Source organism: Tenrec ecaudatus, chromosome X, assembly GCF_050624435.1.
Source record: "Tenrec ecaudatus isolate mTenEca1 chromosome X, mTenEca1.hap1, whole genome shotgun sequence".
Taxonomy (NCBI): domain Eukaryota; kingdom Metazoa; phylum Chordata; class Mammalia; order Afrosoricida; family Tenrecidae; genus Tenrec; species Tenrec ecaudatus.
The window spans coordinates 112292604-112307424 of NC_134548.1; the positions used below are offsets into that span (position 1 = coordinate 112292604).

The 14821-nt window shown below is 42.1% G+C and overlaps 1 protein-coding gene across 2 annotated transcripts; it reads right to left on the minus strand.

The window, feature by feature from the left end:
• Positions 1 to 740: 740 nt before the first annotated feature.
• MORF4L2 (mortality factor 4 like 2) lies at positions 741 to 13791 on the minus strand. 2 transcript variants are annotated; one of them, XM_075539670.1, is made up of 4 exons: positions 13654 to 13791; positions 10881 to 10970; positions 3559 to 3660; positions 741 to 2288 (listed from the first exon to the last, which is right to left on the minus strand). In XM_075539670.1, the coding sequence occupies exon 4, from the start codon at positions 2262 to 2264 to the stop codon at positions 1398 to 1400; it is 867 nt and encodes a 288-aa protein (XP_075395785.1). In that variant the 5' UTR covers positions 2265 to 2288; positions 3559 to 3660; positions 10881 to 10970; positions 13654 to 13791; the 3' UTR covers positions 741 to 1397. The 2 variants fall into 2 exon arrangements, with proteins under 2 accessions (XP_075395785.1, XP_075395784.1); XM_075539669.1 differs by lacking the exon at positions 13654 to 13791 and adding an exon at positions 12244 to 12398.
• Positions 13792 to 14821: the final 1030 nt, after the last annotated feature.

The following is a 14821-nucleotide window of genomic DNA, read 5'->3' on the forward strand; positions in this document are numbered from 1 at the left end:
TGGAAAACAGTATCATGAAAATAAACACAAAAACCAATCTTGGGTTTGACTGGCAATTTTCCATGTAAGAGGGATTTGTAAGCATAGGCCTAACACTATCCCTCACCATGGCTCACCCACCCCAACAGGGCCTAGGACTCCCAATGTTATATCCAAAAGCACAGGACAAATGACAGGTGCCTGAACTATGGAAGGCTGCCATCCTTGGCCAAAAATCATGAATTCTTGAGATGAACAACTAAGGTAGTTGCCCATGCTTTGTCTGGTGTGAAAAAGCAAAGCTCTGAGGTGTATGGGACTGGTATTACCATTCAGACATAGTGACGCCACAGGGCAGGTTAGAATTGCCAGTGTTTACAAGGCTGCCGAATCTTCCTTCCTAGGAGCAGTTGGGGGGTTTGATTCACCCAGGGCTTTAACCATGGCAACACCTGGGCTCCTCAAGGACTATTGTAATATCTGGGAAATGTTTCATTATACCAAACTCATAGGGGTATGGGGGCCTCAGGCAAAATTGGCTCTTAGGAGCAGAACTAGAAAGCAATGTTGCCTTAAGCGGAGACAGGCATGACAGGGCTCAGTCCCAGCTGCCACACCCAAGAAGGAAAAGGAATTCTACTTTCGGAGGCCTAACTCACCAGCTGTTCATTCCCAAGCCCCACCCCTGAAATCCTAGCCTGCAGCCTTGATGTACATCGCAGTAACATTAAAGGCACACTGCAAATGGTTTGCTTTGAAATTTAGAAACAAATTTTATTTAAGATCTGAAATACAATTCCTAAAATATCAACTTTTCAGAAAACCGCGGCTACACAACAATGCATTGCCTCTATCATGTTAGAATATGTATGACTCAAATACAAAAACCATGAAACAAACCACCATCCTTCAACAGTTTCAGCAAAGATAGAATGCCTAAGGAACAACAACACAGATGATTTGCAGAGGATGGGCTGTTGTACTTCAAGCACCATAAAAAAAAAAAGAGCACAAATGCATGGGTTTTCAGGTATATACATTAAGTTGAACCTTTGGCACTAGGAATCAGGGCATTTTGTCACATAGCATTAACACATATTAGAAAATTGTGTAGTGTCAAAGGGATAGAAAGAACCACCAGCATTCAAGCAATGTTGTCAACTAGGCAATAAAATGTTCTACTGAAGGTTTCTTCATTGTCTAATAACTGCGCACACTGGTAGCAACTTTGAAATGAGAAAAGGAGTCTATACTCCCTTCTATTTTCTGTTTGAAACAAACAGAAAATGAACTTAAATGTCAGCCCTGTGATACATCAACAATTTTAGAGAACATCAATTATACAAGAAAAAGGACTAAGAACCAAAAAAAAAGTTTTACAGATATCCAGACATTACCAGCGAGTGGTCGGTAGACCCTCACAGGGCTTTGCGGTGGTACTCAGCTGAAGCCACTTTGTAATCGCTGGCAGCAAACAGGGCCGCAGAATTCTTTGCCAGGTATTTTAGGAAATCATGCAGATAGCCCAACAACAATGCCAGGCTCTTTTCATCAAGGGGCGTGTAAGCCAACATCGCGCCGATTCTTACAAATAATCTCAGAAGGTGAGGTGCACCATAAACCTGAGACATAGGCGCCTCAGGGTGAGCCATGAGGATCTCAGCATACTGGGGCCTCTCGAATTTATAGAGCAGCTGAGTGCCCAACATCACATTGAAATACTCTTTTATTCCCGCCACAACTTCATTAACCGCATACTCCTTGTTGTCGACGTTTCCTTGAGATCTCTTGCAATTTGCGTACTCTTCCAGGATGGCATCCACGTTCTTCTTAGCCGGGAGCTGAAACAGCTGCTTCTGCCTGGTAACTAAGTCCCAGTCCTCGACAAGCCATGGTTTTAATTCTTCAGGAATCTTCACTTTCACCTCCACACGATTCTTGAATGCCTCCTCGCTTTCCACAGTGGGATCTGCCCGGGCCCTTTTCTTCCGAGGTGGCTGAGGTGCTTCGCTGGTACTGCCACCATCTCCGTTTCCAGGAGGCTTCTGCTTGTTCTTTCTGGTCTTCCTTGCGGATCCCGATGGGGGATTCTCTGCAGAGCGACCCCCCCATCTACCCGCAAGAGCTGGCTCCAGATTCTTCTGCTGAGGACCAGCTGTCTTCTTTCCTGAGGCGGCCCCTCTCATCTTGCTTCTCTGCATGTTGCTTCTAGTTGGTTTTTTGAAGTTGTCTTCTTCAGCAGATTGTTGTCCACGGGTTTGAGAGCCCTGCTTTCTGGAACTCATTCAACCCTGTTTTTATTCCAACCACTGTAACATATAAAGCATTGTACTTGGTTGTTTTGTACAGCAACATTTAACAAGGTATATCAAAGCAAAATATATGTTCTCTTGAAATTTGGATTTCAAATGCTAACAGAAGACCTTTTATAAGTGACTCCCCCCCAATCCTCATTACCTATGGCCCTTATCCCTCCCAACCACCCACCTACTCACCTATTCATAAATCAAATGTTTCCCACTACCAACAACACAACAAAAACTGGAATTAAAAGATTAGGGAATTTCTCCATGAACTTTTTGAGGCTGCCTCGTATAGAACAAATGACAGATAGGATCTTATGCATGTATAAAAAGAAAATTTAAAAAGGCAGTGGAGTTTAAGTAAAGGCTTCTGAATAGAGGAAAGGCATAAAGACGATTAAAATGAAAATAAGCAACAGTGCAGGTTCTTATGTAAGTGCAGGTAGGCAGTGACGAAAAGTCCTGAACTTAAAAGAGTGATGACAGTCTAGAGAAATTGATTTTCTGAAGGGTCATTCTGGAACAGCAATAAAACACAAGCACATCAGTAATTCTCTATTCAGGAATCTAGCTGGTCAGTCAGTAATCTGCTTCAGGTTCTATGCTAGGTCCTGGGGATTCAAATGCCTATAGTGACAATTTTAAAATAGGAACAAGAGATGAGATTGTTGGAGGAGGGGATAAATCGGTGAGGGAGAACTCAATGATGAATCACAGGTTTTGGAGATGGGTGCCTAGAACCTTAGTATTACCAACTGAAATTGCATCCAGAGGAGGAGGTAAAGGATTAGAGGGAAAAAGATCTATACTGGACCTATTAAGTGTGAGATGTGCAGTTAGACATACAACTTTAAGGCACAGGTGAGGTCAGAACCAGAAATGGAGATTTGAGAGTAATACTTATATTAGGGGGCTTCAAAAAGTTCATGGAGAAATTTCCTTTGAATTCCATTTTTTGAAGCCCCCTCATATTGTTAATGGAAACCATAAATTAAAGAAATACAGTACTACAGGGAGAATAGAAAGGGGGAGGAATGAGCCAAGTGTGACATTCTGGAAACCGTAAGGGAGGGAAATAGAAAAAAAAAAACCTAAAATAGGCAGAGCAACCCTAGAATTTGGAGAAGGCTATTTTGGGAACCAAAGAGGTCCAGTTTTCAGTGCAAAATTCAGCTAGTAAATTCAGCTAGTAGAGAGCTAGTAAAACAGGGATGGGACAATAAGGGATTTTATATTCCTATGATATGATACAGATGAAATAGTAGTTTTGACTTACATAATCTTCTTCCTTCCTCTCCTCCCAAGAACTCCTAGTGCTTTCTCAGATGGAACTTTCTTACAGGTCTTCAGGGATGGTTTGGAAGGATGAGGTGGGGATCTGCAATAAAGAGGGTTTTTCATGACTACAGAAAATAACAATGCAAGCTTTTATATACTTATATACAAGAATAACCATAATTTGATAAGATAAACAGCTAAGGAATCAGGGTAGATGCGAGTTCTGATGTCACATAGACCAGTACTTCAATTAGGCTACCACTTTTAAGCTGTGAGACCTTAGACATTTATGGGGGAAGGGGAGGAGAGGGGCTTTAAAAGGTATGTGGAGGAGGAGTGCAATTAAGAGGAACACACAAACGCTCAGCCTCTTTGCAAATTGTGGTTAATTATCCCTACCCTTCAGTTTCTTCTAAGAATTGAATGAATGTGACACACCTCAACTGCTTTGCAGGAACACCTGTACCATGTGGACACGCACACAAAGATGTTTATTGCAGTGCTTGCAACACTGAAAACTGGTTACTGAGATTCTTCACTAGGGAAATGGTAATACAAATGATTACATATGCACCTCACGGAAGAATGTTACACTCACCACCATGGAGCCTATGCTGACTCAAAGACCCTACGCAGCAGAACTGCCCCTGTGGATTGCTCATCAGGTGTAGTTGCCCCACGGAGTGGATGGTGGTTTCAAACGGCTGACCTTGCAGTTGCCCAAGGCGTAACCTACTATGCCTCCAGAGAATGATATAACCAAAACAAATCAATCCATCTCCAAATCCATTCCTATCATGTCAACTCAGCCTCATGCTGACCTAGAGTAGAACTGGCCACAGGGTGACCAAAGCTGTAATCTTTGCAGAAGCAGACTGGCTCGATAATTTCAATTGTCAACCTTTCCATCAGCAGCTTCTTAACCCACTTCTTCTCCTTGTGGAGAAGGCCTCAGACCAAAGGAGACTGTTATGATGAACCTGTGATCCAATTTGTTTACACTATAGTGTAGACCCACACAGGGCAATCACTAGACAGACAAAATAACCAGATTATATGGCTTACCTTTGGGAAAGAATACCTGAGTGGCACGATGGTTAAGTGCTCAACTAGTCAAAAGACTAGTAGTTCAGACACACTTCCAAGAAGGTTCCTCAGAAGACAGATGGGCAATTTGCTTCAGCAAGATCACAGCCTTTTGAAACCCGTAAGGAGTGCTATCTTGCATGTGTGGCCCCCAGAAATCAGAATCAAATAGATGGCAACTGACACTTTTTGAAAAGAAAAAAATGTTGCCAAACCAAATTTACAATGGGTTTCCCGAACTACCATTCACACAAAGAGCCACGATTCCAGTCCTCAGGCTACCAGGGAAACCCTGATGGGGGAATTGGAAAAACCACATTTGGAAATTAAAGCCCAGCAGCAGGAAATCCAGTGACTGGCAAGAGGCCTGGGTGCTGGCACTTTCACCAAACACTAACCTTTGAAAAACGCATACTTAAGAAAAAAAAAGAACACGCTTCTCCAAGTGGAAAGTCAGCTTCCCACTATCAAAATCAATGAAGATGGGCGATGGGATTTGTGAGAATCTGAAACCTTCAGGCTGCAGACACAAGCCAACCCCCACTGTTGCCAACCTATCTGCAGGATTTCCTATTTAATGGTGAAAGATCACACAATGAAAACTGCAGGTTTGGCCATGCTATTACTGATATACTTGAATGTAAGCCGACTAGAATATCCTCCGAGGCAACTAATTTTACCAGAAAAACGGCATTAAAAATGTGCTGAAAATTCGGCTTATACTTGAGTATATAGCAAACTCATGCTAACAACAAAATAGTTTTTTAAAAAGGGTATTGCGAGGCTCTGGTTCCAGAGACATAAAATGTCAACTAAGAAAAACATGACTAAGTGCAGGCCTGCCTGGGTGAAACAGAGAATAGTGGTGCCAGGCAGGACAAGAACTATTTTGGAAGCCACACTAATTACTACTCCTAGGTGAGGTGAGGGAACCTGAGCAGCACAGGTGAACCTGCACAGTGCACACAAAGAACTTACACCTGCCTTTCATCACAGACGGCGAGTTTAATCATCCTCCACACACTTTCCCGGTATTCATATGTAATCCCAAATTGAATTAAACCTTTAAGGGTGTGTTGGAAAATTACTTGCATCCTTGGCTCAGGTCTGTGAATAACAGCAGGGAAGCAGCTCTTTGAAAATCAAAGAACAATCTCAAATGTACTATTACGTTGATTCTGACTCACAATGGACCTGCAGGCACAAAACTGCCTTTGTAGGTTTCAAAAATTAAATTTTTACAACTAGCCTGGAGCAGAAAGCAGAGAAAAATTAATCTTTTAGATGTCTGGTCCCTACCAGTAACACTAAGAACATAATGGCTGCTAGGCTCAAGGTCAGTGGTTCAAACCCATCAACCATTGTTTGTGTGGAATGTGGCCTACTCCCAACTGTCATAGGGTGACATCAACGCGGTAGCAGTAAGGGATAAGAAAAACAATGTTTGGGCGTTCGCTTTACTACCATCACTCTTTCACTCCTCTCCCAAGGTTCGATTGCTCCCATTGGTTAGCTGCAAATGTTCTACATTCTTCATGCAAGTTGGCATTTTGTCAGCATTACTGCTTTCTGAGCTATTTTAAATTTTGAAGGCACCAGCTTTCAGGTTGTTTGATTTACTTATTTCGGTATGCCTAATATCTGCTCCTCTTGAGCTTGCCTCCTTCCTCTAAATCCTGTCAAGTCCCACCTCTAAATCCATTTGAAGCCAACATCTACGCTAGTTTTGCTTTATGGAACTACATTAATTTTAACTTCCTATATGGCTTCTTCAGGAGCCCTGCTGGTATAGTGGTTACAAGTTGGGCTGTAATCCTGATGGTTGCCAGTTCAAAACCATCAGTAGCTCCAGCAACCACAGGAGGGTCATTGAATCAGCATGGACTCAATGGCAAGTTTACAGGCCTCAGCACACCTTTTAAAAAGTACTGCCGCCAAAAGGTGATTCTGACTCAGAGCAACCCTATACAGGGGTTCTCCAAGTAAACCTCCAGGGGAACTAGTCAGCCTCCTTTCTCTGGGTGGCTTTGTAGTCTTCAGGGAGGGACCCCTAGCCAAGGAATGGCTAGAGTTCAGCTGCTAACCTGGGGTGAGGCGTCGAACCCTCCCAGCTAGTCAATGAGAAAGATGCGGCATTCATTGGGCAATTTTACTGCCTTGTGGGGTCAGTCAGAATCAACTTAAAGACAATGGAAATTTCTCCCTCTTAATTTTTAAGGAAATGTACTTCCACATCTCTCAAAGCAGCTAGCAGACAAATGCTCACTACTGTACCTCCAGGTCTCCTGGGTCTACAAGAAAAACCAAGGCCACTGCTACCCAGCTGAAACCAACTCAGTAACCTCCAAGGGTAGAGCAGAACAGCACCTTCCCGGTTCTGGGATTATAAGCCTGAGAGCAACCACCCTCTCACTATTCTCCAGAGGAAGAGCTGGGTAGTTAGAACCGCTGACGTTGCAGCCTGCATCCCAATACTAGAGCCCCTTTCGCACGACAGGATAATGTTGAACTCGCCTTATAAAGGCCATCCCTACCATCTATTTTGAGGCACTCATCTCACCAAACAGTCACTCCTTCCCTGACCAACCCAGCTGGAAACCCAGAGTGTGTGCCTCCCTTCCAGTTTTCTCCCACACCAACAGCAATGCTCTGCAAACATTTTCCTATTTCCCTTGCAGGATTTCCAGAAGTGGGCCTAACTATGCTGCCAAACCACCTCAGGAAAATCTAACAAATGTCAGTCAGAATACTTCATAACCAGGCCATTACTGGGCAATCTCATGAAGATATGTATGAATTTGCTAAGGAAAGGGGGGCTGCTTTATTTTTTATTAGTGAAGCTTTAATATTTATATTTCAACTTTTTAATCCTTTGCCCACGAATGAGTGGGTTTTTTTTTCTTTTGTGAGTTAGTGAGAGCGAGTGAGTGTGTGTTAGAGTGTGAGAGAGTGAGTCGAATGAGTGATTTTTCAGTTCTAAAAGTACATAGAGCTTTTTAAGTATGTCCTAGCTTGGTAAATATTTTCTTTTGCCAGGTATGCATGTCTTAACATTGAAACTAGTAATTTTTATGAACGTAACCCACCTAGAATTATTCTGTAAGGAATGAGCGAATTTTCTCCCTATCTCGACACCATTTTGATTTTCCCTTTGTAGACTTTTAAGTACCATGTACATAATTCTGAAACTTTCTCCCCTTCCCACCCCCACATCCCTCAGGAATAAACTGGTATGCATGCTTTTAAAATTTATGTGCACATTCACTTTCATGTTTAACAGCCCCATTGTATTCTGTATTTTTGATGTCCCACTTTTAACCAGACCCGCATTGAGCACTCAGTGTTTTTAACACTTTATTATTTCAAAAATAATTTAATAGTACGGCTATATTAGAGCAATAGGCTCAGCTATTGCTGAAAGATCTGTTCCCCAAAGTGGAATCACTTTTACTTCCTAATAAGAAGCAGTAGATCCTTTCCACAATATCAATATTGGACAACCACTATTTGGGAGAAAGGTTTTTCCTTTGCCAATAGGTAATAATGTATCTTATTTTCATTATTGAATTTGTGATCTTTTCATATGATCATTGGTCAATGTCTTTTGGAAGTGGGGGAACGAAAAAATATGCTGTTTTTGTTGTCTAATCTATTAACCTCTTTGAGTATGGTGGCAATGCTTTTTTTCCAAACTGTTCTGTCTCGTGTCTTTTTATGGTGCTTACTTTAAAGGAATATATACATATCCACACAAAGAAAACAAACAAACAAACAAACAAACCACACACCTATCCGTCTTCTTGTGATCTTTGGCTTTTAGATCATGCTTAGGAAAACCAGTCCCAAGCCAATTACACAAGAATGACTGTTATACTAATCCCTGCATTAAACAATAATTTTTATTGTTTTATCCATGCATTTAAATCTTTAATCAATTGAGTGCATTTATTTTTGCATAAAAGGGCATTAGCTTTTCCCCAAACATATAACAAACTGTTCCTAATGTCAGTCATCAAAGAATGCACAATGATTTGAAATGCTATCTTACTCTGCACTCCCAGAGGTTTGTGGGTCTTTTGTGGTTTTCTTTGCAATGTTTTTTGTCTTCATTTCTTAACGGCCTCACTCTTTCTAAGCCATCTATTCTGTCCCAGTGAGACATTTGATTATTCTCATAGCTTAGAAACATATATGTTGCTCTACAGGAGGGGTCCTCAAACTACTTTTAAACAGGCCAGTTCACTGTCCCTCAGACCCGTTGGAGGGCCGGACTACAGTTTTAAAAAACCTACGAACAAATTCCTATGCACACTGCACCTATCTTATTTTGAAGTAAAAAACAAATCGGAGAAAAACACCTGGCGGGCCGGATAAATGTCCTCAGCGAGCTGCATGTGGCCTGCAGGCCGTAGTTTGAGGACACCTGCTCTAGAGTCTAGACTAACACTTGCAAATATACTCCAAGAGAACCACATGAATGTTTGATACAGGATTATTTGAAGTAGCAAACAGCACAGTCAATCTCCAGTTTAGCAAAGTAAGATGTGGTATATAGCCATAAGATGGAATCTGATGCTAGTTTAAAAAGGAATGCCATCGTGAAAGGAATCAGAGAACGAGATGACTGGATAAGATATTCAAGGACAAAACCAGCTAGTTCCGAAACAATACTTATAGTGTGATACCCTATTTGTGTAAAAAAAAAACAAACAGAAAACAGTTAAATATTCATACACATTTGAAAAAAAGGTACATAATTTAGAGATCTAGAAGAAAACTGATCAAACAGTAATAGTGGTCACCTCCGGAGACTGACGGTGGTTAAAAGAAAACAAGCCCAGTCTGTACTATTTTAAAATTTGACAAAGAGAATGGTATTCACTTATGCAACCTAAAATTAATTTTTGAAAGTGTTTAATATTTACAATGCCATTTGGAGCTATTCTTATCCACAGAGCCTATGTATAGCTTAACTAGTAGATCATATTTATTGCATTCTCTCCAGGGCATACCATTCAGACTGGTTTTCAACTTCCTCCTAGGGCCTGCTCAATTTCCTCCTAAGGCTTCCTCTATTTCAGGCTACCCTGTTGCCTTTCTCTGAGCTCTTACTGGATTAGCAGTCCACCCTGCTCCCTTTAGCCTTTAATCATTCTCCAAATGGCTTCACATACAGGGGCGTTCTGCCAATCCATCTCTTCTACCTCGGCAGTGCCCATCTCTGAAACACAGCTTTTGGAAGGGAGAGAAATAAAGAAAATGCAAGAACTTCACGAGAAAATTAAGCTCTCAAGAGACTGAAAAACCTTCCTTCATGTGATGGATGGGCCCATCAGGATTGCTAACTCCAACTACTACCATCTTTGTGACAAGTATGCTTAACATCTCCTAGTTTGATGGGGAAAAAAAATCTTTAAATGAGCACACACCATGTCAGTTACATTCCTATTATGTGTCTTTTGAATCTTAGAACATCTTCATCTTTAATTTTTTTCAGCCGGAGGACAAAGGAGGCATGATATAAAAATTATTAACAGATTGAAATTATGATCTGTGAGTTATCTAACATCTGGAAATTCCCTGATAAATATGAGCAACAACACTTTTTAGAGTGCTAGTACAAGCCAGAAGTCAAAATTTCAGATTTCAGTTCTAGTGGAAAGTGCTGCTTCTGGAAAATCAGGAGAGAAACCAACATTAGTATTATTATATTTCCAAAATAGAGGGATCCACTGCTTTTAGAAGTGTGTGTGCCTGTGCACAAAACAGGATATACAAGAAAAAAAGCACTTACACAAGAACATAGCACGATTCCGGCACTTTGATCATTTCTATTTTACATATGGGGAAACTGAGGTATAAAGTGATTAAATATCTTGTTCAGGGTGGCATGATTAAGTGGCAGAGCCTGATTTTAAATTTTAGAAGTCAGTATTTGCTCTTAACCACAAAATTATGCTGCATATGGGATGCCTTAGAAGGAAAACTATGGTAAGTATATAAATTTGTGTAATTAAATAAATATAGGACATGATCTGTAGAATCTCTTAATCAAAGAACACGAGTTTACATAAATCCTCTGTTGTTTAAGCCTCTACATACACTTTCTATATTGAAGCCCCAATGGGCTTATAAAAATCCAGACAGAAGCTTATTAATCTTCAAAATATTCCTGGACATTGAAGAAGCCTATGTGGCATGTTTGAGGACTGAGGCCAGAAGGGAAGCACTTACCTAAAATTCTTTAATGAGGGACAGTTCTGTAAGCAGGATCAGATCTTCTGATCCTTAGCAGGCAGCAAAGTTCGCTTTTTGGATGCTGACCTAGATGGTCAAAGAAGAGAACAAGAAAGGATACAAAATACAAAGGCATGAGATAATATTTGCTTCCTCACCAATCCAACGCCTTCTATCACACACAAAGGACACCAAGGCTGATAACCAATGTAGAAATGTTTCTTTTTCCCCTCTTGTGGTTGTGTTTTCAAATCATGTATATTTATTGTTTTGGGGGGACAAATGATCTTTTCTGGGGTTTTTAATGAAGCAAAAAAAACAAAAACAAACACGTGGATAAAAAATTAGAGGTTACAGGATTGCAAACACACATGAATCCCTCACCCAGCTTCAAAGGCCATCTTGTTTTATCTATAACCCCACCCACTGCCCCCCCACCCCCAATTTTTAAAGCGCACGGAATAAGCTGACGTTTAAAGCTGTTTTATTAAGGAAAATTTCAAATATGTACAAAAGTAGATTATCACTAGCTTTTAAACTTTAGACCAATTTAATTTCATGTCTAGACCATCCCATTTTCCTCTTCACCGAATTTTTTTGCAGCAAATCTATGTATTTCGAGGCCAATCCCAGATATTTTCTCATTTAATCCGTAAATATATTAATCGAGATCGTCACAAGATAGGCAATTTCAAAACAACCACGATTATCATTAGGACGACTTTGAAAATGTCCTAAATTCCATTAAAAACCCCAAAACATCGAATCGTGTTCAAATTTCCCCAACGGCATCATAAAATACTCTTTTCCAGTTGGTATGTTCAAAGCAAGGTGCAAATAAAGTCTACTCATCGCGTGTGGTTGATAATCTGCAGCTCGCACTAGTTTTTTTTTTAAACTTCTCAATTTGGAACATTCCAATCCCCATTAATTTGAAGCAAATCTGTTTACGTATCCTTTCATTGGTAAAGACCATGTTTCTAGAATCTCTTAATTTCTCCCAGGGAAGTTGATGGGCAGGGAACTGTAATGAGCGAATTTACATAATTCATACGCATTTTTCATTCTGTTATCTGCGGCATTATCGAAATAACCGGCAGATCTACAGGAGCCAGGCTTCGTACAAGGTGCTTCATACGTACTGTATTATACTTAGCCCTCAGTACTCGTCTCTAAGGTAGAAACCATTTTACAAACATGGAAACCGCGACGCAGAAAGAACAGAAGCTTTGCCCGAGCTGGGCGTTGACGAGCAGGAATTTGCACCAACTCTGCCCGCTAAGAACACAACTAGCTAATTCTGTCTATATTTAAGAAAAAGGGAATCGCCAACCCGTCCTCCCCACCCCCACCCCGAAACCTGAAACGAGAATCCAGCTCTTCCCAGCAGCCGACGTGTGTTCACTGCCGACCCTCCAACCGCCATAGTAAAGCCAGGTTTCTCTGGCAACTGATATCCATACGCAGACACGTCACCCGGGAGGCGGGCTTAGGCCCTCCAGCCAATCACATTCGTCTTGTCTAAGTTTTAGAATGTTCCATAAGCAAATAATTGGACGAAGGCTTACACGTCATCAATGACACTTAGCCGCATTAAAGGCGGGTGCTAGCAACCTGCTTCTTCACGGTAAGGGATATGAGTAAACCAATCACGTTCCTTCTTACAATGTGGGCTGTAGCCAATCACAATCGCCCTCTTAGGTTTTAGCCCCACCCACCAAAAGCGCGACAGCCTTTGGGTCGTAAGTCTATAGGGCAGCGTGTTCACGTGGCTTATTTTCAAGACCCAGAGTTCCCCAGACTAGAAGGGGTTTTTTTTCTGCAGAGAGGCATTATGGGTCCTCCCTCCTCCCCGCCCCCACCTTACTGGGAAAGGAAGTGCTACGTGGCCTGCGGAAACGAGATGGGCGGAAATGAGGTAAGGTTCTCGCCGGTAGGAAAGCGCGAGGTCAAACCTGGGGCCACGCCCCCCGCATCTTACTGCGCAGCCCGTGCACGGAGGCGGCGGGGGTGGAGGATGAGTGGGTTGTTTTTGAGGTGCACGTGAGTGGAGGTGGCTGGTGTCACTGGCGTGTGTCTTTGGGACCTGGATGTGTGCGTGCACGCTCAAGTTCGAGTGTGCGCTAGGCTTTCACGCTCGCGTTGGGGCCCGCGTCCTGGAGCAAGGGGTGGGGGGGTGTGTGTCCTTGTGCGCGTGCAAGTCTTCCTGTAGGTGAGCTACACTGTTAAAATTCGGTGATTTGTGTATGGATGTTTTTATTATTGCGATGGCTCTCTACTTTCGCATGTTGGAAAATAAGTCTAGTGGATAACAACGGAAATAAAGGACTTGTTAAATATAAATACATTTGTTTCCCCTGTCGATTCCATTTTAGACCCTAAAACTTTCACGATTTGCTCAGGGCAAAAATCCTGGGTTAGACCACCGTTCCCAAGAGAACTAGAGCCAAACCCTCCCATTCACCTATTAGCAACTCCAAGAGGGCAATTTCTTGTTCCCCAGTAATCTCTCCCTCCGTCCCCACCCCCACCTTGTTCCTTTACACCCACCCCCGCCCTTCTCTTTCCCTGTCTCTTTCCTGGCGAGTGTTTCCTGGAACCTTTACCCACCCTCCATCATACAACAGCTCCCGCCTGCCTCTCCTCTTTTCTACTCCCACCTCTTTCGCCCCTACCCCCAGCTCCTCCACAAAGTTAAACACAATTCTCAAGACGACAGACTCTCCCTTCAAGAAATACTGAATTTCGATGGAGGCTGAGGCGCTCTTACCTTTTTGTCCTGATCAGCAAGCACAGTACCCTTCAGGCAAATGTACACGATTAATCTTCCAGAAAGTTCTCCGGTTGAGGCACAAACCTCACCAGTCAGCCGCTAGATGTCACCAAATCCCAGCAAAGGATTGGCTCTTTGGTCCAAGGAATTGTGGGATTTTTTTCACACCCACCCAAATTTCATTTTTGTCGAATTTGGCAATCTCAAACGCTCTTGGATACGCTTGGACTGCTAACCTGTGGGCTGGCGGTTAAAAACCACCAGCTGCTTTGAGGACAACTGAAGAGGCTGCGTGCTCTTAAAAAATATACAGTCTCAGAAATTCTTTGTAGGGTTGGTAAGAGACCAGATTGGACATCGCAGTAGGCTTTTTTGTTTTTGTTTTTAATATCTCACCCAAAAACTCACTGTCGTGCAATCAATTTTGACCCATCGTGAAACTACAGGACAGGATGGAATTTTATGGAAGTAGAAAGTCTCATTTCTTCCTTGAAGCAGCTCGTGGTTTCAAACTGTTGGTCTTGTGCGGTATCAGTCCACCGTGTAACCCACTGTGCCACGAGGGTTTCCCTCTAGGGGTTATGTATCATTTTTAAGTTTAAAATGAAGTCAGGGTCTCCAAATGGAGGGCACCATGGCCCGCACTTGAAATGTTTTTATATTTTTGCTCAACTCTTAAAGAAAAATACCCCCCCCACTTTGTCTCTTTCCTTTGTTCCATGCCTTCTGTTAGCACTGAAATGATGATTTCCCCAGGCACCAATAGTGATGAGGATTCTACCCCTTTCTGCACACTTTCTAGTCAAATGCCAACCCAAACCACCAAAACATAAAAGTCCCAAACCCACTGGCATCACGTTTATTCCAACTCCTAGTGACACTACAGGACAAAGTACAGCTGCCCCTTTGGGTTTCCAAGGCAGTATGTCTTCACAGACGTAGAAATCCTTTCTCCTGAAGAGTGATTGGTGGATTTAAAGTGCTGCCCTTGCAGTTAGCAGGCTAACATAACCCACTACGCCACATAAAATGCCAAGGGCTATTTTGTTAGTAAAGACAGGTAAGGCCTATGAGGTAAAACTCGAGACGACGGTATGGAAAAGTAATATTTTTCTCTTGACATTTGTATCATGTGGGCATGCACCTTATTTTTGGCAGTGGCATT

Bases quoted from the DNA above. Each gene is read 5' to 3' on its own strand.
- MORF4L2 (XM_075539670.1), bottom strand. From the start codon at position 2,264: ATGAGTTCCAGAAAGCAGGGCTCTCAAACCCGTGGACAACAATCTGCT.